Here is a 22,636-nt window from a genome sequence, read left to right on the forward strand (position 1 = left end):
ATTTATGTTCATGTGTGGTGCATTACTTGTTAATTATTGTGCGGTTGTCAGGTTTTTCTACTTTGTACCTTCCTTCATGCGCATTCTGGATCTTTCAGCAATCTCCCTCCAGGAATCTGATATTTGTGAGTCCTTTTATCAATGCTATGATTGTTCTTCATACTGCAGCAAATTACAAGCTGGAAATGCTCAGGAGAAGTCAACAATGCTGAACAGGCCAATCACAGTAGTTCTGGGCTGCATTAACTGGAACTGTAGTTACATTTTTCAGGAGGTGCACGTTAGGTTAGATTTTACATTACAATATATATTTCCCGCTGAAGCATAAGCATAAGTTTTGTCCATAGGATGAGGAACTCAAGAGCTTGTGCACTGAAAGGTGCCAGCTTTCCCTGGGACATTTCCTGGGCATGTAAAGATTTATGAAGACCAGCAGGTAGAGACACAAATAGCAGGTTTCACCTGTCCTGGAAGGATCTTCGGATCACACAAGATAAAACTGGGAGAGGTGCATCTGCAATACCCTGCTTATCATGCACCAGACAAGCAGATATTTTGCACATGTCTCAACTCTGTATATTTTTATATATTTTATTTATTGTTGACTCTATTTAATTTGTAAAATATGTGTACACACACACACGTAGAAAAATATTTAGTATACACATCCAGAAATGCATATACTATTATATATTGTACATATATTTATTAGTTTCAGATGTAGCCATTCTTGTATTTTGCTTGTTTACATTATTGTATTTTGCACAACTCTGTTGCTTGTGAAGCTCACACACAAGAATTTCACTCACATGTGCTGTACCAATGTACCTGCACATGTGATGTGACAATAAAAGTGATTTGATTTGAATGATGGGATGGTGCACAATAAAACGATCACTGATAGTAACGATGCTATCCAGGTGATATGAATATCAGTCAGACAAAGGTGGGTTTTTATTAAGGTAAATATAAAATTGTGACTTGACTGGTGATACATTTTGGGTTTGGACGTGACTCAAAAGGATTAAATCACTAGACGGCTGTGAACTACGCATCACGTCATCTCTGATGGGTGTCACTAGGCTGCCCGTTACGCTGCCTGAAGGTCCTAACGAGATAAACAAATTGGGGTCCTTCCTCGCGATAGGCTAGCAAGTCGAAACGGTTTTCAGACTCACGTTGTTTTACAAAACTGTGGGAAAAATTCCTTCAGTGTAATCTGAGTAAAGTGTTTTTAGTAATGTTGATAAAAGAAACTGTTCTTCCGGTTTGGTCATTAGTAGCCTAGCTAGCCCGGTTGTATTTGTTTTTTTCTTTTTTACCGTCGAAGGGTGTGTTTTTTTTTTTCGGTCGCCGTCGTAACGGGGGCAACGTTAGCATTAGCGAAGCAAACGAGCCACCTTTGAGACTTATATAACTTCACTTTTGGTATTTAGTCAAATAAAACACGAGGTGAGTTTACGAGAAGTGATGTTATTAGACAGTGGACCCACAGTAATGCGAGGTGATTCATGTGTAGCGTTTGTTAGCATTGTGGGAGCTCACCTGTACTTACCGTTGCGTTACAACAGGACTCATAAACAAGTCATACTTGTGGTAATAACAAGCTAAACATGTGTCGCCGTTTTAGTAGAAACAAGGACATTACCCGCCTGTTAACGATTCGCATTTAATCAATTTGTTTTGGGGTTGTTTTTCCACAGGGGGGCGTTGATGAGCAGCAATGTCTGGCATCGCTCTTAGCAGACTGTCCCAGGAGCGCAAAGCCTGGAGAAAAGACCACCCTTTTGTAAGCATCTGTCATCTGCAGCAACTTCATGTCCAGTGTTTTTTGAAACTAACTGTTGTGAGTGTTTCTAACACAAACCAGACTCGGGTTGGCAGCTGATGTTTTGCGTGTCATGTAAACCACAGGGATTTGTTGCTGTTCCCACTAAGAATCCAGATGGGACCATGAACCTGATGAATTGGGAGTGTGCCATCCCAGGGAAGAAAGGAGTAAGTTACCTGGAGCTGGATGTAGAGTAGGAAATAACCAGCAGGAGGCCTTCTAAGATGCTGGATTTTAAGCACAAACTTTGTTCGCACACACATAAAATGCATACCCCATTTCCTTCAGCAACTTTATTACCCAACCTGTCTGCACATTAGTACCAAACCGGATCACACTGAGCCGTTTGCACGTGCCCATGCATGTAAGCACCAGGAGTCCTACTTCAGTGAGAGCAATTACAGTCCTCTTTTATTTGTCTGAAATCTCTACATGTTCTTGTGTTTTTGATAAGTAGAAATCTGTGCTATGCTTTAGTATAACTACAGTTTTGTATGCAGGACAGAAACCTGCTAAATTACAGGATGTCTTCATTGCTGATCAGATACATTTGACACAAAAACTGAGTAATGTGCTTCTATTCGAGGCTAAATCATCAAAACAACTTCAAGCCACTCTTTTCTCAAATAAAAAGTAACATTGCTTTTCTTCACAAGCTTTAATAGCAAAACTTTACAGTCAAGAGTATTATAAGTAGTGGCGACAATTACTGTGATGGTAAAGTTAGTGTTAACATCTATGAAATTATGCTTTTAAAACATTGTATGTATTTTTCTTGTACTCCCAAAGAATGGGGATAAAAAGATGAGCTGAACGAAAACGCCAGTTTAGAAATTTGTTTATGCAGTTACTTTTGTAACGCTGCTTTGCTGTTGTTAAATAACCTTGGTATGTTGTTAGTTACTTTGCTTACACAGTTGTTTTCATTCTTCTTCGTTAGACGTTGTGGGAAGGAGGACTGTATAAACTCAGAATGCTGTTCAAGGATGACTACCCTTCATCTCCACCCAAATGTGAGTACCTCTTATCTCTTCTCCACTCTCGGTATGTAATAATAATAACAATTTAACTCAAACAGCACCTTTAAAAACAGGGTTTACAGAAGCGAGTGAAAAAAGCAGAACATTAAATTCATACAGAAAGTCACACATTAGAGACAAAAAGAGAACAGGATTAAAGGAAAGTTTATAGCAATGGCACGAAACACTGCAAACAAATAAAATAACTTGTAGTTTTCCTTTATTTGAAAATATAAAAGCTTTTGTAGCAGAAATAATCCATTAGGACAATGAAAAAGATACATGGTTAGAAAAAGGACGGGCTCGGTGTAATGTTTGATGTTGGAAAGTTACAGACAGCAGAAACGTTAAAAACAGCGTCGGGCTACGAAGCCGGTGTGGTCAGTGAACTGCTTTGGTCAAAGCATGACTCTAAGATAAATAACTATCATCTCTACATATAGAAGACAGCGTCATGTTTTTAGTCACAACATAAGATTTGAAAGTGTATAACCAAAGCTCAATCCCAGAATTCCCTGGTGTCATTGTACTGTTAACTTCTGAATCACATGTTGTATATTATATGCCTGAATTTCCCTCTCTGATGTTAGGAAACAGTGCTACGATAGCGCTACAATCCCATGATTTACTCAAAGGCCTGTTTTTGATCTCTGAGACAAAATTAAAGGAAAATAACACTATTGTGTAAATTCACTTTCACACAGCCTCTTGTGATTTTAGTTCCAACTAATGATGGTTTCTTATAGTGATTCTAATGTATTTTGTGGTCAGTGTTCCCGTGCTTGATTGTACGACTTTGTCTTCAATAATTTGTCCTCAGGCAAGTTTGAGCCACCGATATTCCACCCAAATGTCTACCCATCAGGCACTGTGTGTCTGTCCATCCTGGAGGAGGACAAAGACTGGAGACCTGCTATCACCATCAAACAGGTTTGAAAGCTCCTGTGTTCATAGTCCCGTCCTCCATACTTCACCGCGAATGCAGCTTTGTTTTTGTGACTACTCCAATTACTTTCACAGTGTTGGAGCATAAAAGGAGGGCATCTGTAATTTCTCTATACAGCCCTCTGTTCCTTAGTAATGATTCAATTCAATGGCATTGGAGTTGGCTGCTTTGTTTTTAAGTTATATGTATTTATGGTTGTATTGCTGTGTTTTTTAGATTCTTCTGGGAATCCAGGAGCTGCTGAATGAGCCCAACATTCAAGATCCAGCACAAGCGGAAGCTTACACAATTTACTGGTAAGTGTGGTTGTTTGATTTACTCAGTGGATCCTACAAAAAAAGAATCAAGAAAGAAATTATTTATTTTTATTAAGCAATGTTGTGATATTATTAAGTAATGTCATGTGATTTGATAGCAACATGATAACTACTAACAACCGCATCTGCTTTTTACGTGATTGCGGTTTGCAAATTAGCCTAACAAGTGACTGATCCCCAGAGATATACATTCTTTTGGGGTTGCATCAGGAGGGGCATCCGGCGTAAAAATATCTGCTAAATCAAGCACAGAGAGCTACCCGCTGTGGCGACCCTTTGTAAAGCCAAAAGTCACCTGAAGTTGAAATGCTAGCTCTCTACATTATCAGGTGTGCATGTTGAACTGCACCATCCTCTTTACAGGAAGAACAGGCCTCTATTTGCCAAAGGTCACTTATGTATTCAAGTTAAAATTAATATATTAACACTGTTATAAGCTTTAAGGGGAAATCACACCTGTTTTTTAAACAGTGATGTGTTATTAGTGTGGTTGCAAGGCTGTTGTATCACTTTCTTTTCGTTTGATCATTCAGTCAGAACAGGATGGACTACGAGAAGAGGGTAAGGGCGCAGGCCAAGAAGTTTGCCCCCACATAGAGCGGAGAGGTGGCCTCGACCTGGCCTGAGCAGCCTGAACCGAGAGCTCACAAACAGGTGGCAGGCAGCATCTGAAGGACCACTCCAATAAGAATCCACTTTTAAGTATTCTAAATATATTCTAAATATATTTTTTGATACAGGCTACAAGTGAGCCTGTTTTTCTTTTCCCTTCTTTTGACAATTCAGTAATATCATACATTTTACCTGTCCTCAAAAAAAATCCAGTTTTTATGCATTTTCAGTGCATAACTGATAATCCTGCTGTCAGTATGACATTTGTAATATGTGTACTATCCATATCCAGTTTTGGTCATGCCTCGAATAAAACTGCGTGTGACTAATGTGCTGACAGAGCTGTAAAAGTAAGACATCATGCCCAACCCACTCAGTGTGATGTTCAGCAGAGATTTGCCCTTTTGGTAACCTTACACGCTTTATCAAACCATCAGAGGCCAGGAGTACTGTAGATAGTGTTTCATGAATGTGGGCTCTCACTGTGACAAAGCAGAAGCACAACAGGAGTCTGTCTGTTCTTCCTTTGTTCTCTCTGCCCGCTGTTTCATTATCATGACAAATACACAGGCATACCATCTGGCACAAAGCACTTAAAGAAAACTGGCAGTGACCCATCAAAAACCATCTAAAGGTAAATGCACCTAAAAGACAATCCTGGCATTTCTTATGTGCTCAGCTAAGCCGTGCACTTAGGAGAGTAACAAGAAGCAACAGGAAGGGAGAGAGTGCAGACTTCCACCAAGGCCACTAAAAGTATTTGGAGAGTTTTCCCAAAACAAGTTTGATAGGGATCAAATACCCCCTGTTGAACACTGAAAACATAACCTCCATGGCTTGACTTTGGAGTAATAAGGCACTTGAGTCAGGCCTTTGGTTCTTCCCTTGAGCCTTGATAATCTTTTATTGCAGTGAAACCACATGGTGTTAAAAAAAACAAACACCTGAAATAGAAACTGTCACCATACCAAACTTTACGCCCATCTGACATCAGTGTGTCATCACCTTCCAAACATGCTGTGTAGAAAAGTTGCATCGTAAAGGTTATAAACTACTGCTGTGTGTTTGTTTTTGGCCCCGTCCACCCAGTTATTTTATGCCACAGTGCTCACAAAAAAAGTCCAAGCTCAAGTCCACGTGGAAAAACTGAAGCATCCTCATTGGAATGGCCTCTCAGCCAGCAAAGAAGATAAATGAAAGTGCACTTGAGAATGAGAGATGGCCTGAGATATTTTTCTTTCTTTGCCTCTAAATATATGAGTGCATGTACATAATATAAATAACGGAAAATTGTGGAAGTTATGTTTTATATTGTTTTAGCCAGTTGACATTTGTGTGTGGTATTATAACAAAGGACACATTAAATGCATCAAATTGTGAAATAAAATCAAAGAAAAACATTTCTTTTGCAGATCTCTTGTTTTTCTTTTTCGGGGAACGGGGGGTGTCTGGCCATTTATTGTCTCCGTATTTATGAAATTTGTTATTTACTAGTATTTTAATTTGTATTCATCTGGCTTTAAATAAAGGGAAAATCCAGCATGAGGTTGATCTTTGAGCCCTTGCACACCTTTGCAGCCATTTCCCAGACATGGATTAGCTTGTAACCATCACAGGCTGAAAGAAAAATGCAGTCTACTGAAAAATGATCAGGAAAAACTGAGCTGTGGTGCTTTAGTTGCCAGTCAAAGTTGTTCTTTGGAGATTTGAAAATAAGTGCCTAAAGGGATTATACAGATTCCAGCCCGTCTCATTGGTTCTCCGGGCTCATTGCTGCTTGCAAGGATCGTTACCACTACAGTTCAAAGTGAATCTGGAGCACAATTCCTTTGCAGACCAATATGTTTTTCTTATTATCATCAGAAGATGAAAGGGTGTAATGTCCTCGGATGTCTTGCATGATATTCTTAAGAAATCTAACACCTTTTGTTTTGCTTCCCCTCTGCTGTGGGTTTTTTTTAATTTTTTTTTATTTATCTCTGAATGATCTCATCTGACCAAAAAAGGAATCAAAATGTTACGAAGCGGTTTTTTTGTTTTCTTGTTTGTTTCTTCTGACCACACTGCTACAGGTTTAGGGCAGTTAAAAGTTGAAAGCTCTTATCACATCGCCAAGTTTGTCCTGGATCAACCTTGTGTCACCTCACCTGTGGCAGCTTGGACCACTTTGCGCCTTTCTTTCCTGCTTTGAAATGCATTCTCAACTACCAGAGGTCTTTTCACATCTGAGCAAAATTTATGTTAAGCACATTGCTGCCAGTTACGTGGTTAACTTCTAAGCATTGCACAACCTGACCTTGGACTGAATTTGCTGTGATGTCCATTGCTGGGAAATTGGTAACTGTCAAGTGTTTTCCACTTGTGAATAATCTTTCTCACTACAGTATGACCGACTTCACATTGTTTGGAAACGTCCGTATAACCTTTCCCGCGATGATGGGCAGTAACAGTTGCTTCTCTATAATCATGGCCGATGTCTTTCCTCCTAGCCATTGTGTCAACACAGTTGGATATCCCCGTGATGGTGATGGTGTTGTTTCCACATCATAACAATGTTGGTCCAGGAGAAACTGACCAAGGACATTGTGTAATCTGTTAACATTAGCCAAGACATTAGCTAATTAGCAGACTCCACCACACACACATTGCAAAGCCAACATGATTGGTCAGTTGCAATGTTGATCCTGGATCAGCATTATTATGATGACCAACACGGGGGCATGACATTCACCCTGTTAACACACCTGAATGCTCCAGAACAGCAAACTGTCGAAACCTCTGCTTTTATAGAGGCGCTCCGCTTGCTGATGATTGCTGCTAATCAAGTATGTTTGATTAGCAGCATCTGGCTGCTACTCACCCTCTTAATTCCCGTGTAAGCAGTAAGGTGGTACTTTTTCACACCACTGTATGAGTATCAGAATAGACATGTCCACTGCAATCTGCAACAAACCGAACTGCCTGACACACTTGCTTATGACTCATTTGTTTTCCTGTATCCATGTTAATGTTTGACCAGCATTTAGAAAAAAACCCCAACACATTAGCAAAAGAGTGCGGTCTTTCTCAACTGAGGTTTAACTCCAAGGTTTGTTTAGTGTTAGCAGTTTGTGCTGACCATAGTGGTGGTGGTGGGGGGGAGTCCTTTGAATTTCAGTGACTTTGATCCGTTCACCACTCCTAGACGATCAGAAGATGGTGAAATAACATTATTTCTCTTTTTCTTGCTAATGTTTGCTAGCAGAAATTAATTTAAGGATTTAATTCACATAAGAAAATTATCCAAACACTTCTTCCATCTTCTTCAGTTCGGCTTTCTGTATTTTTGTCAGAGCCACACCATACATCACAGAAGGGCTCCATCTTTTAAACCTTTGCTTTCACTCTTGCTGCTATCCTCATGTTAACACTCATCTCCACCCACACCCACTGTTGCTTTGCATAGTTGACCCCAGGCTTTTAAACTGATCTACCTTCACTAACTCTACTCCTTGGCTCTCCACTTTTCACACAAATGTATTGCTTCTGCTTCTCTCCAGGTTCTCTTCCAAATACCGTTACCTTAATATGCCAAAATCCAACATTTTAATGGAATGAACTAAATCTCTTTAGGTGTAGGATATATATACGTCCATCAATCCATCCATTCACTTCTGCTTATCCTTTTCAGGGTCGCGGGGGGCGCTGGAGCCTATCCCAGCTGGGCGAGAGACAGGGTACACCCTGGACAGGTCGCCAGTCTGTCGCAGGGCCAACACACAGGGACAGACAACCATTCGCACTCACTTTCATTCGCACATTCACACCTAGTGACAATTTGGGTTATCCAATTAACCTATCCCCACAAGCTGCATGTTTTTGGACGGTGGGAGGAAGCCGGAGTACCCGGAGGGAACCCACACAAACACGGGGAGAACATGCAAACTCCACACAGAAAGACCCCGGCCTGGTGTTAGAATTGAACTCAGGACCTTCTTGCTGTGCGGCAACAGTGCTAACCACCATGCCAGGATATATATACATGAATTTCCAAATTCAACAACCTACCAGTTGATATTTTTTCAGTCCTCAAGCTTTAGATACACGTTGATGGAACACAAATATTTTTTAAGTTAGTTAATATCCTTAATGGCTTTCTGCTTGTAAGGCTGCTAAACTGCGATTTTACCTTCAATCATTTCAGAGTTTCGACCACAAATTATATCCATGTCATAAGATTCCACATGACTAGTTTTTAGTGGTGTTACACAGGGCTCTGCCTTGGTCCCCCTTATATTTATCATTTCTTTTACCTTTAGTTCACAGTTGTAGGTAATTTGTCATACTTTTTCATTCTTATGCTGATGACACACAGCTCTGTCTCTCCACTAAGTCTAGTTCCACTTTCCTGCCTTATTCTCTTACTGAATGTTTACGGAAGATAAAATTGAATAAACACACACACACACACACACACACACACACACACACACACACACACACGTAGAAAAATATTTAGTATACACATCCAGAAATGCATATACTATTATATATTGTACATATATTTATTAGTTTCAGATGTAGCCATTCTTGTATTTTGCTTGTTTACATTATTGTATTTTGCACAACTCTGTTGCTTGTGAAGCTCGCACACAAGAATTTCACTCACATGTGCTGTACCAATGTACCTGCACATGTGATGTGACAATAAAAGTGATTTGATTTGATTTGAATTGTGGTTGTCAAATTAAACAGTGACGAAATAGAGGTTCTTCTGGTAGGAACTGTTTGGGATATATGTGATAAATTCTGTCTGTGCATGACTTTTCAGTTTGCTTACTGTGCACGCAGAGGTGTCCATGATGCAAAAATCTTCATCTTGGACTCCATCCACAAACATCTGGAGTTCCCTGACTCCTCCACCAGACTTCTATTTGCTGATCAGCGTTCAACACTCTGCAGCCTCATATCCTGGCCACTAAACTTTCCTCCCGATTTCACCTGGATGATCAGCTAATCCTGTGGATATTGGACTTTTTGACCAACAGGACTCAGAAAGTTTGGGTCAACAACTCTCTTTCCGGTCTCCGTTCCACCTCCACTGGCTCCCCCCAGGGCTGTGTGCTCTCCCCCTTGCTCTTCATCCTCTACACCGATGACTGCAGATCCACACAGCCCAACTGTCACCTGGTGAAAATGCTGACAAGACAGTTCTCCTGTCACTGCTGACAGGCCCCTCACAACACCACGGGCCCGCTCTGCAGGAGTTTGTAGAGTGGTGTAACAGCTCTAAACTTGAACTGAACGTGAGCAAAACCAAAGTGGTGGTGACCTTCTTCAGTAGGCAGAGGGATCTGGCTGCTTCAGTCACCACCACCATCCATGGGAAGCCAGTGAAGGTAGTTGAGGAGTACAAATACCTGGGAACCATCTTTGACAACCTCCTGAAATTCTCCAACAACACTGAGGAGATTCTCAGGAGGTGCCACCAACGGCTATACCTCCTTAGAAAACTCAACTCCTTTGGAGTCAGCACACCCATCATGATGACTTTTTACTATGCCTTCCTGGAAAGCATCATGACCTTCTCCATCGCCTTCTGGTTCCACTCCCTCAGCCTTCAGAAGAGGAACAGACTGAAGAAACATAAACTACTCTACACTCTTTTTATACTGTCGACACTTTACTCACTTTTACTCACTTTTACTCACTTATTCACCTTTCAGTCACTTTAATTTTAATACTGTGTAATTTTAAAACTGTGTATGTACTCTATATTGTGTGTATTTATTATCTCACCCCTACTGCCTGTTTATGCCCTGTCCTTATCTTCAACGTCATGCTGCTCTGTTGTATGTTAATTGCCCCTTAGGGATAAATAAAGTCTTCCTGATTCTGATTCTGATTTTCTAATCTCTCCTTCTTCTTTCCTCCTTTAATGAAGCACGCATCAATATCTCCACTTACATAATATTAATTCACCCATTCATGACAGTGCCTCTATTCTCACTCATGCTCTGCATTACTTGATTAATATAATTCTGTCCTCTCTGGGTTACCGCACAAAAAACTGGTTCAAAGTATGTGGCTGCTTGTGTTACCAGACCCTCTTCCATAAACCATATGTGTGATAAATGTCACATTAATTTTAAGTGTCTGCTTCTTATTTAGTCTCTCTGTAACCTCACACCTTCATATCTCTCTGATCTTCTGCACAGTGGCACTCGTACGTCCCGTATGCTGAGATTATACTGCCCTCTTACCAGACCACTGTGGGCTTCACAGCTGAGTGGCATGTCCTGCACCACATTTACAATATTGGCTTTAAAGGCAAGCCTTTAACCTCCTAGGACCTGGCGTCCACATATGTGGACATCACATTTTAGGTTATTTAGACCAAAATACTCAATTTTGCTCTACAGGGGCCTGATATCCACTTACGAGGACATTATACTGCTACTGTTCTATCAAAATTTTAAACAAATATTTTCATATGTGGTGCTTATTTTTCTTAAAAACAAAAATAAGGTAAAAAAAAATCTGGTAATTCTTTGTTTTTACATTCATCGGGCCCCAATATGCCCAAATATCAAAGAGAGTTTAAAGCCCGCTTATTCTGTTTGATTCTGCATTGTTGTTAATTTATGAATACTGTGAGTTTGGTATTTAATTAATGTAAGATGTCCTTGAGTGTGTTCAAAGGTGCCTATAACTATCATTTATATGATAATAATACATTATTATTGAAAATATTTTTATACTATCACCTGCATCCTTAGATTTAAGTCACCATTTCCTCATACACTTAAAATTCTAAATGGTAAATGGCCTGCATTTGTATAGCGCTTTTCTAGTCCATAGGACCCCAAAGCGCTTTACACTACATTCAGTCATCCACCCATTCACACACACATTCACACACTGGCGATAGCAAGCTACATTGTAGCCACAGCTGCCCTGGGGCGCACTGACAGAGGCGAGGCTGCCGGACACAGGCGCCACCGGGCCCTCTGACCACCACCAGTAGGCAAACACGGGGTTAGTATCTTGCCCAAGGTCCAAATGACTGTCTTAGTCAGATTTTCTCTTAATTATGTTACACAAAATATTCTGTCCTTAGACTCCCCTGTATCATAGTAACTCCTCGCTGCTGCCCTGTGATTGGCAGACCACATCTGTGGTAGCGTCACAAGACAGATGAAGTCGGTAGAGACATTCTCTTCCTGTTCTACTTTGTCGCTTAACATATATTTATTTGACCTTAATTTTCAAATTTTTTTGGTCTACTATTACACTATTTTCTATTTTTAATATATCGTTTGTTTTGTCTGTATAACAGAAAGAAACAGCAGCTCACCAAGCATGTGATGAAAATGGTGAAAAGAAAAAAAAGGGCACTGCAAAACGAGGTCCTGTTTCCTACTCTGATACCACAACACACACACCAGTCTTATGACTCACTGTAGGTTATTTTGGAGATGGTGCTGCTTGCACTTTTAGCATGCACAAAACAGAGATAAATATTGCGCTCGAAATAAAAGCTTAGTCAGGGGAAGTTCTGTAATATCCCGCTCAATTAACACAAGTTTTTTTAGTTTGCAGAACAAAAGCAATATGATTCATGTGCATATAAAGTAAACAAAAATGAATGAATAAAATAACCGCTTTTATAAAATGCAATCCCAATTCATATTATAACTTGGAGAACTGGGTCTGTAAATGGCAGTAGTAGCTAAAGCGGTTATTTGGCTCTTTGTGTGATGTGTAAAGGCAGTAGAATGGAGGTGGTTTCAACACAAACCACTGAAACTTGTGTTTTTGTCACAACCTCCTGCCTCTCCTGTCAACCCAGACCTATATAATAAGTATCTGTAGTAACAATCTGATCCTTTACTACACAAAGATAGGAGGTGGAGGGGTCTCTTTGAAGTTGCATATGCTGACTAGACAATGCATAAACTGTCAAATTCAGCTCTAGCTGAATGTGTTAAGTGTGAACTGATCAGCAGATAGTACAGCTTTCATGTCTGAGCTCATCTGTTATGAAGCCTGTGTGAAGCTAATTTGACATTTTTGCAGAAGTTTAATGTAGATACAAAATGTCATCGTTCACTATGATGAATTAAAAGTCCAGTGGTTCATGCTTTCAGTGTGTAGTTCCGCGTTGTGGTGCCATGTTCCCTTTTACAGAGAATCCAGCATTGCTAGCTGCTAGCTCTGGTTTATCACAGCAAGCTAACATGTTTTACGTTCTTTTTTCTCTGTTTATTTTAAGTTGCATATAAATTTTGTGTATACACAGACACACATATATATACTTATATATGTGGAAACTACACATATATACACCATATACATATGTAGTGCATGAATTCTGACAGGATTGTGCTATCTTTGGCCCAACACATTGGGTTGTTCACTTGATGGAACTACAGATAAGAGGGCACTTATGCTATCTACCACATTTGTTTTGAACATTTGCAACTTATCTAGTCTTTGGCCCCACACGCTGTTGTTCATCAGTGAAGTCGATAGTCCAAAGCTTGAATAACACTGCAGCACATTTACCATCAATGTCTGGAAACATCTGATAGTTGGGGATGTTTTGCACGGACCCTGCATTTTTTCCCTGTCCCAACAATATCAAATATTTCTCCCACAGCCCACCAGTTAGGTTAACTGGTGAGTTTAGCTCTGTTAAAGCATGTACAATAATGCTGTATATGAATGTATGCATCTGCATAACTTTGTGCTGAACATTGGGGGGGGGGGTGTCACAATCGCTGTCTAAATAAATAAATACATCTGGGTAAATTCCAAGATGATCAAACATGCAACTATTTTGCTGGTAATACCTGAAATGAGTAAAGAAAATCAACAGCCTATTTATGCAAGATAATTCATAATTTTATTGGGGGGGTTATATTAGTTGAGTCTGATTGTTGGGGGGGATGAGTCAATAAATGATGTATTTCTGTCAGTTAGGAGAACTAATCTTGAAACAGTGTTAACCCAGTAGTTTTCAAGAGCAGCACTGTGCTTTGTTTTATAGAGCTGTAGGGTTCGTATTATGAGTATACCCTCCCTTGTTATTCTTCTCACCTTCTCGCCACTGAACATTTCCCCACTATGGTTGTGGTATGATGATTTTGTTGCCTTCCGAGCACAAACATCTCTATGGTCTTTTCGACGACTTCCTGCCACAGGCACAGCGGACTTTGACCTTTCAGTGAGTGTCATATACCCTCACCAACCCCCCCGCTCCTTTGCACATTTAAACCCTCCCCTGCTCTCGTCTCGCTGGTTCTCACTGATGCTGACACCTAAGTAACTGCAGGAACCCGTGGCGGCTGCATCACGCCATCACCCTCTGGCCTACTACTGCAGGCCTAAGCCCACTCAGGCAGACAAAGTATAGCTGAGTTCAAAAACACTGTGTCGCAACAGTTGTAATGTTCTGCATGAAAGTTTTTTTTGTGCGTGTGGTTTGTAGGCCTATATGATTAGTATAAAGGCAAGTTACACAATGGCCTCCGATGACCTTTAAGACAAAGATGAACAAAAACGTTCTGCAAACTTAAATTGATCTCACTGATTTGGTTTGCACAATCACTGTGCTCGCAACCTACAAACCTACAAAAGTTTGTGTGTCTTGTTAAACAGGAGATTCTCTGTTTCTTTTCTTTTTTTCAACTTTACCTATCACGTTTAGCTTGTTTGGTATTGTTTTTATATATTTCGGATTTTACTGGCAATATGCACAAAGACAAATTCTGGTTTCTTACGGTCACTTTTCTTGTGACAACCTTTTGAGGTGCAAATTAACCAGATTGTGCTGTATAACAAGTGATGCCCTTCCAGCTCGTCATTTTGTATTTCTAGAAACTCGCTTGCTTACCGTTTTGCCCCATATCACCATTAACAACTGCCACATAGCCCTCGCTGTAAGGGTTAACGTTTGACACAGTGAGACGGAATAACAGGTGGCCTTTGACTACAGAAATGCCTGGTGGCCACTGACTGAAGAGCTGTCTGCTGCTTTAACTTTCAACCTCCTTTACTCTCTGTCTCTTTGGAAGTACTTCAGTATGTGTCTGCAGCGGTTGCGGCTGTAACAGCAGCGGTTTTCATGCACAGCTTCTCGCGTTTGCATTTTTAAATAACCCCACGATTCTAAATCGGGTAGCTTTAGCCTATATAATCCTTTGAATGTCCTTTTTAAGATGAGTTTCATTGACATAAACCACTTCATAGAGCAATTCGCGAGTTTCTCTTTATACAACCCACTTTACAATTGTGATTGAAACAGGATGTGGTTGGATTTCTTGTTTTCGGTACAATTATTATTACCTTAAACAAGGCAACGGGGCCTCAGGTAGCAGTTGCAGCTGGTGGTGAGCAGAAGGAGGTGTTGTACAACAAGCCAAGCCCCCACCGCCCCCACCACCACCATCATCATCTCACTCTCCACCCCGGCCCATCGTCTCTCATTATCACTCACCGCTGCACGAAGCTTCCTGTAAGCCCCTGTAAGCTGTGGTTTCAAGTGGAAAATATCACTGGGCACTTAAGAGAAGAGGGAGGGGTGAGGAGGAGGAGGCAGGGGGATGACTGTGAGTGACAGAACGACAGCACCAGAAAAGACGGCGATGTTCAAATAGAAAGGAACAGAAGGAAATCTTCTCGTCAGTCCAAAAGAGGAAGCAACAATGTGTTTCCTGACCACCTGCTACCAAGACTCATGAGGTAATTTATTACTTCTTCAAACATTTTTTATTAGTCCTGTTTAAGGGGAGGGGGGGGGGAATTACTATGTTAATTAATAAAAACAATCATTTGCTGATGTAATAATTTTAAAGTACATACACACAAACACAAGTGTGTCTTTCAGCTTGGAGTTGATGATTTTTTACTGTACTGGATAGTTTTAGTGAGTTTTTGGAGTCAAAATAGCGTGATGGGAAGATTCATCTCTTTCAGGTCACATAATGTTCCCCGAGGTTTTTTTTAGACTGGTTTGTTCATCTTCTCTCATTTGTTTCATTAGCATAAAGCCACACACACTGCAAAGTATGAAGTCAGCTACTGTAAACTAAATAAGGTGTTGCTTGCATTAACAGTATGGCTTAGAGGAGGTCCTTACTGTAAAACACAGTTGATATATTGCCACAGCTTTTCAAGCTGTGAATATTGCCCTTCCTAGAAGCTTTGTGGTGATTGTATTTAGCTGACTTCCAGGTCTAAGCTGGTGTATTTACAACTTTTTATTCCTCTCGCCCTTCTAACGCTCAGTGTATGACCGCTCTTCTCTGCCTACAGTCATACCACATTCGCAGCGATGGAGGTGCTGCTGTGCTCACACCTCCTGATAGTTATCATTTCAGTGCATGCGGCCCACTCCCACAGACTCTCACATGGTATGAGTGTATATATTTGAGTGCACACAGAGTTCAGTCTAATCTGAACGTAAAGTCTCGTGATACTGATAAAGCAACACTATCCCAACTCCTGTTTTCTGTTGTGTCTCTGTTACTCAAGGACTTTCCTGTGCAAATGACTTTTACAACAATGTCAGCTGCACGCTGAACAGCTCTGCCGTGGGTCCCGGTGCAGACTGTTGGCTTTCGGGTGTGATGACAATCTGGACACATGGCAGTCCTGCCCTGTATATGTAAGATATTTCTGACATACTGAAAACTGTGTGTATTAGTTGGGGGACAAAGGTTTTAATTTTACAAAAAGGAACATCATGGGTCACAGTTTGGCTACAAAACGTCAGTGCTAAGTGAAGATTTTGCCCTTTTTGTGTCCTTTTCTCATCTAGCCAAAAATGCAAGCTTGAACAACATGAGAACTCTCTGTTTGGCTGCAGTATTGTCTTTGAAAACAAAGTAAGTATCGGACACATGCAAACATGGCAAACTGGATTACTCACACAAGTTCTATCCTCATTGTTTAATGGTTTATTGCTTTCTTCCAGACTTTAAATCCTTTTAAAAGACTGAACTTTAGTGTGAATTGTAATGGAGTGTTAGTGGAGGCCCTAATAAACTATCGCCCAGTAGATTGCAGTGAGTAGCTCTGACTTCTATTCAAATTGTTGTTGATACACCGCACAGTTGGAATAAGTTACAACGATGGATTAATAACTGCAACAATTACCAACATTTAATAATCTGCCTTGTTTGTGCGTCTGTGTATGCAGTTATAATGAATCCTCCAAGTGCTCCCAATGTCAGCATCAACGGCACAGACCTCTACATAACGTGGAGCCCAGGCGAAAAAATCTTACCGTACTTGTCAGCCCTTTACTTCCATATCCAGACCAAAACCAGTGACCAAAATTGGACGGTGAGCATCTACATACATGCAGTAACAGAGTTTTTAGACAAATTACTGAGTAAATCAATAAAGCCATTTGTATCATATTTGCCACATGTTCATCAATTTCTGAGACCTCATCTTATCAACATTAGCAATACTTGCCATGATTTCAAAACGTTATGGACAAAACTCTTTTTTTTGGTCTAAAATTAACATTGTTCTTAACGAAATGTTGCTGAAAATGCCCAATGTATGAAATGCGATAGAAAAAATATATAATAAATAAATTATAAAAATATATCATAAACAACATGATACAGCAAAACATGTTTTGTAGATTTTGTTATAAGGATTATTAAACATCTCAGTTCCAAAAGAATCAGAATTTTCTGGGTATTTTTTGATGGGTTGGGTCTTAAAGAGGACTTGAGCAAAGTTTCCCAGGCTTTCTCAAGATTTTTCAGGCTTTTGCTTTGGACATCTTCTGCTTCTTCATTCATTTTTAGTCCAGTCCTTGTATTTGATCATGTTCAGATGAATTTGGCACAAAAAAATGTTTTAAACGGTGTATTTTAGGCACGTTGTTGCCAGAACCCTGTTACAAAAACACATCAGATAATACGGTAGGACAAGAATAAAACCAAAGACTCCAAAAAGCCATAAGCTTAAAAAACTGATAAACGTGTAAAAGCAAAGGACAAAAGAGGAAGTTGGCAGGCCTAAATACTATCTGCAGTAGATGAAGACATTCTTAACAAAAGGAAAAAGGGAGAAAATTTGAAATTTTTAGATTCAAAAAGGATGTATGGAGGAGGTGATCTCTAAAACACAGCGGAGGCTCTGTCGTGGATTAGGGCTGCTTTTCAGCCCATGGTGTTGGAGATCTTGTCAAACTGAATTATCAACAAGGAAAACCACCATCAGGGTTTGATTCACCATCAAACACCACCTGGAAAGTGTCTGATTGATTTGTCAGCATGACAACGATCCCAAACACACTGCCAATGCAGTAAAAGCATACCTGATAGAAAAAACACACACAATGGAGGATCAGTCATGGATTGGCCTCCCCTGAGCTCGGACCTCATCCTGACAGAGAACAGAATAAAAGGCAGCAAACATCCAAAGAAGAGCTTTGATTGTCCTTTAAGAAGCCTGGAGAAGTATTTCTGTATTTTATTCCTTTATTTTGACCCTGTCTTGAATTTTCAATTTTTCAGGAGGCCAGAGATTTCAAAACACCAGACAAAGAGCTGAGATTAGCTCTGTCTGAACTAAAGGGGCATGGGGACGTCAGAGTGAGAGTTAAAACTGAAAAATCTGGATATAACGGCCACTGGAGCCACTGGAGTCCAGCGTCATCCTGGAAAGTGAATTCATCGGACAACCTTGGTAACAACACAAACAGTGTAAACGGTGAGCTTGGTGAACACTCTGCTTATCTCTTGTCAGTCTTAAAAGCATCACAGTTCAACCTTTTCATTGGGAATAAGTGCAGCTGGAAAAAAGGATGCATCCAGTCTGCTTCGTTGTCTAGGCAACAAAGTAAAGGTCAACTGAATATGTACATTTGTGCATGTTCAGTCTGTCTGCTCTCTGTTTCAGAGGGATTTAGTCTGTCTTCACTGGTGAAGAGGGGACTGTTCGGCACCGTGTGTTTCATTATTGTTGTTGTGCTGGTCGTTTACAAAAGATGCAACGCCAGGGGGTGAGTAAACTGTGACTTTGGCTGTTATCAGAGTGCGCATATGTTTGCATGTATGTGTGTATATCTACACACTCTGTATATCTGATATACACGCTCGACCCCATGTTGTTTCAGGCTGCTCGAAGGGAAGGCAGTACCGAACCCTTCAAAGTATTTCCAGTCGCTGCACTCTGTCCACGAAGGAAACCTAAAGGTAAAAATAATAAATGTTCTCGACTAACAATCCATTTATCAAAATATCCAGCCGCAGGCAACACAGACCGCTTCACTGCAGAGGTGTCAACACACAGCAAGTAGTATATTATGTGGTATTCATGGGACCTTTAACTGTTTAAGTGTGAGTGTGTGCGCTGTTCGCTGGCTAAATTTGTTCACTTTAGACGTGGATCAAAACAACATATAAGTATATAATGCAAAGGCCACGGTGTTAGTTTATGACCTGCTTCTCCTTCTCAGTAATGTTTATTAAATGAAGACAATGAAGTTTGATTAAAATGATAAAATGTCATAAAGTTAGCTCTTCATCAAAGGCGCTGATTCCCACAGCCCACAACAAAGGGAGAAAGACCTGAACCGCACTCCCGTCAGTTGTCTGTGGCGATGGGTTTGGATTCCCGCCACACCTGAAATAGTTTGTAAAGTTCTAGTTTTCTGCTTTCTGGCACATTCGCCAAGATTCAACCAGTTAAACTGTCACTGCGCATGTTCACTCTACATCATACAAACTGTAAGGCTGGTATCCCAAAAGAGAACTGCTGACATCCTTTTATGGGAAAAAACGAGTAATACCATCACAGAAACATACGCACAACTTCAATTCTGCATTCAAAATCTCACACAAACTTCTACTGAGCAAAGTAACTTCATAAATACATATAGCATTTAAATAAATGTGAGTCTGAGCATCCAAAAAGCACCATATTTCATAAAATAATCATTGATGCATACGGATCATTAAGAATGAGACATTTTTAACAGTTGTCCTCAAACTGAACAAAACGAGAACAGCATTTTTATTATTAGAGCAGTTTTTCCCATGGTGCTGTAACTGTCTGTCTGTCCTACACATATGCTTAAACAGCGAGTGCAGGTACCAAGAATCTTGGATTGCAATTGGTTTGAAGCCTTTTTGTTAAGTGGACAGCCTAATTTCTGCAATGAAAATGTGAAATTCAAACAATTTGAGGGGGAAATTAGAACAGATGTTAATGGCTGCATCAGTGGGAGCAAAAGATAAGTTTTCCTAATCCCTCCTGCTCCGTGATTTTGACCCTTGTTCAAGCAAAATATTCTAAAAATGCACTTAAGCTCACTCGTGAAACCTGTCCTTACTATGCAAAGTGCTAATTCACCTTTCAGTTTGTTCAGTTTCAGAGTGTGACGCACATACACACATTCTGATACTGTTGTGTGATTCTTTGGGTGAATATTATAGTCTGAGTGTTTTCCCCCCCACAGAAATGGCTGAATCCGCTCTCAGTTTCAGAGTCGTTCTTCACAGCACAGCCCATCGACCAAATCTCCCCCGTGGAGGTGTGTGAGGACTTTGATGTAGTCCCATCCACCTCTCCCTCCTCCAGCTCCAGCAGCGCCCTGCTTCACTTCCAGAACTCAGACACCAGCGGCATCGTCAACAATTCCGCCTCTTCATCCATCTTCTCCAACCGGAGCTATTTCACCTCCAGCTCCTCCGGTGGCTTCGCGTGCATTGACCCCACCCCGGCCTACTTTACCTACCACGATGATTTTCACCCGTCCTTCTGCCCTTCGCTCTGCGGTTTTCCAACCTACGAGAGTTTGAAGAGGGAGCCGCAGAGCCCAGACTCGGGCTTCGGAATCGAACTTGAAGCTGACAATGAGGAAGAAAGGTACATGGAAGGAGGAGAGCAATTTCTCTTGGATGATCACAACATTCCTTTCCTCATCCTTCCTGTACGCTTTCCTCCACACACATGCCCCGCCTTCTCTCCTCCAACACCTCCCAGCCTCCTTGTTGAACCACAGATGTCCTCTGACAGCCATCAGGAGGATACACCCATGACAGCTGCTAGCGATGATAGCTCTTCAGCCTGGCTCGTGCCTGGCGCCATGTGCAGATCTTCCTCCATGCCCATGGAGCCCGGTAAAACCGGCTACCTGACACTGAAAGAGCTGCAGGCAACATTCAGCAACAAATCCATCTGAAAAGTTGCAATTAGAGTTTCTGTGCAGTCAATTAAAACTTCTTCTGTTTACACAACAAACAAAGTGTAACTTCTAGTCTGACAAAGAAACGAATTCCACGATCGCCTACATGATTTATTCGTGTACGAGTTATTTTGCAGACATTAGAGCACAAAAGAAAATGCAAAATTGACATATCAACAAAGATGTTGAGCACGAGCGGGATACACGGCAAATCGCCGTGCAGTTTTGATTACAAGTGCCTAAATAAGTGCCTGAATGTGTTTCAGCATGGCTGCTGAGTGCTTAGACTTGCTTCCAGAAGCAAAGCATTACTTTATAAAGCTTTATGGCAAGTGTGCCGGCAATCACCCAGTGTAATCATGGTGAAAGCGAGCGTAATACTCTTTCTATCGTTTCCTTCCATCAGACATGTAGCTGTATAGCTGCTGAATGCTAGTGGTGAATGTATTTTTGTTGGAAAGCTCCCATTCAGCAAGCTGATCTGAGTTTTGGCATTAAGGAACATTAATAAAGAAACAAAAAGCTACATAGGTCTAAGGGGAACTCCAGTGATATTTCTTTGCCAATAAACTATGAAAAAGGCCAATTTTATATAACATATATAGTCATTTAATCAGCTGTTGCTATAAAAGTAGAGAAGCTTTCCTGTTTACATGCTAATCGGTTAATGTAGGTTTCACTTTCACACTTCTGGTCTTTTGTTTAGATGGTTTGGAACCTATAACTGGTATCATAGCAAGAAAAATATGCACATAAATCAGTGTTTCTGACAGAGCATGCTAACCAGCAACCTACTCCTGAAAGCAGTACAACGCTGCAGAGTTAACCAGCATGTAGGCTGCTGCGGGGGCATCATTTAGCCTCATACTTAGCATCTCATCATCATGTCGTACTTTTAGAAAAAAGCCTTAAACAAAAAAAAGTATAAATGCCACAACAACACATAAATGCCCTTTTAAAGTTTGCTTTTTATTACTTTAAATGAATTCCAAATAATCAAATAGTATGAGAGTGCTTTAAAGCTCCTATTTTTGTTTTGTTGTTAGACAGAAAATGATTTGTTGCTGCAGGTTGATTTTGAACTTTTGAAGTAGTGAAATGTTCTTTTTTTGGTGACGTATTGTGTGTGCTTATTATGGTAATCATGATGCCTTTTGGCTGCATAAAATTGAAAGGGAAGGGACCAAGTCTACACCAGCAGTAAGCATTATGTTGATTCGAGTTAACACTGACCTGTTGTTGAGAAAGAAAAAAAAGGCAGCTGGTTTGCCTCTGTGTTGTTTTTAGTGTGTATTTGCTATTGTGCTGATATAGTCTTTATTCTTCTGTCTGTAATGATGAACATTTATAATCACTCAGAGCTGACATCTGCCAATAAATCTAAATAAACTTTACAGAGTGAGTAATTGTGTTTGTGCTTACAGTACACGCTTAGCAGATCTGCTAAATTCATTGGACTGCTCATTGTAGATTTGTGTAGTGTAAGCCGTTGAGGTCAGTGTAAAATGTCGCCTTGTCTCTACGCATGCAGTATGTTTCCATTACGCTCAGTGGCATCTGTACAGACGCCAAACAAAGTAAAAGCTCTAGTAGAAATGGGTCACCCTTTGACTTCCTGTGTCTCTGTGGAATGAGGGCTGAGGGGTGGGCATGTACCGACTTGAGAAAGAGTGTGGGAGACAGCCTGTGTGTTTGCACGTTTCTATATATATG

At 40.6% G+C, this 22,636-nt stretch overlaps 2 protein-coding genes across 5 annotated transcripts; both read left to right on the forward strand.

Annotated features, from left to right (window-relative positions):
* The first annotated feature begins 1,094 nt into the window (after window positions 1-1,094).
* Window positions 1,095-6,121, forward strand: LOC147332238 (SUMO-conjugating enzyme UBC9-like). Its single transcript, XM_086288685.1, has 7 exons — window positions 1,095-1,452; window positions 1,704-1,789; window positions 1,915-1,998; window positions 2,772-2,844; window positions 3,671-3,780; window positions 4,013-4,092; window positions 4,647-6,121. The coding sequence occupies exons 2-7, from the start codon at window positions 1,724-1,726 to the stop codon at window positions 4,708-4,710; spliced, it is 477 nt and encodes a 158-aa protein (XP_086144811.1). The 5' UTR covers window positions 1,095-1,452; window positions 1,704-1,723; the 3' UTR covers window positions 4,711-6,121.
* A 9,166-nt stretch (window positions 6,122-15,287) lies between these two features.
* il2rb (interleukin 2 receptor, beta) lies at window positions 15,288-22,317 on the forward strand. Of its 4 annotated transcripts, none has more exons than XM_086288687.1 (10): window positions 15,290-15,450; window positions 16,024-16,121; window positions 16,243-16,375; window positions 16,529-16,595; window positions 16,685-16,775; window positions 16,910-17,055; window positions 18,249-18,444; window positions 18,613-18,736; window positions 18,851-18,929; window positions 20,195-22,317. In XM_086288687.1, exons 1-10 carry the CDS (start codon window positions 15,446-15,448, stop codon window positions 20,918-20,920), a joined length of 1,665 nt encoding a protein of 554 aa, XP_086144813.1. In that variant the 5' UTR covers window positions 15,290-15,445; the 3' UTR covers window positions 20,921-22,317. The 4 variants fall into 4 exon arrangements, with proteins under 4 accessions (XP_086144812.1, XP_086144815.1, XP_086144813.1 ...); XM_086288688.1 differs by having other exon boundaries at window positions 18,634-18,736; XM_086288686.1 differs by having other exon boundaries at window positions 15,288-15,450; window positions 18,249-18,736.
* Window positions 22,318-22,636: the final 319 nt, after the last annotated feature.

This window comes from Aulonocara sp. 'chitande type north' Nkhata Bay, linkage group LG4, assembly GCF_057382095.1.
Source record: "Aulonocara sp. 'chitande type north' Nkhata Bay isolate Kocher_YH1m ecotype deep benthic linkage group LG4, A_spYH_male_GT1.1, whole genome shotgun sequence".
In the NCBI taxonomy this organism is placed as follows: Eukaryota; Metazoa; Chordata; class Actinopteri; order Cichliformes; family Cichlidae; genus Aulonocara; species Aulonocara sp. 'chitande type north' Nkhata Bay.

Coding starts and splice junctions, on each gene's coding strand:
- LOC147332238 (XM_086288685.1), top strand. CDS start 1,724: ATGTCTGGCATCGCTCTTAGCAGACTGTCCCAGGAGCGCAAAGCCTGG. Junction 1,999..2,771: donor CCATCCCAGGGAAGAAAGGA/GTAAGTTACCTG, acceptor CTTCTTCGTTAG/ACGTTGTGGGAAGGAGGACT. Junction 4,093..4,646: donor GAAGCTTACACAATTTACTG/GTAAGTGTGGTT, acceptor TTGATCATTCAG/TCAGAACAGGATGGACTACG.
- il2rb (XM_086288686.1), top strand. Junction 16,376..16,528: donor GGCAGTCCTGCCCTGTATAT/GTAAGATATTTC, acceptor TTTCTCATCTAG/CCAAAAATGCAAGCTTGAAC. Junction 17,056..18,248: donor CCAGTGACCAAAATTGGACG/GTGAGCATCTAC, acceptor TCAATTTTTCAG/GAGGCCAGAGATTTCAAAAC.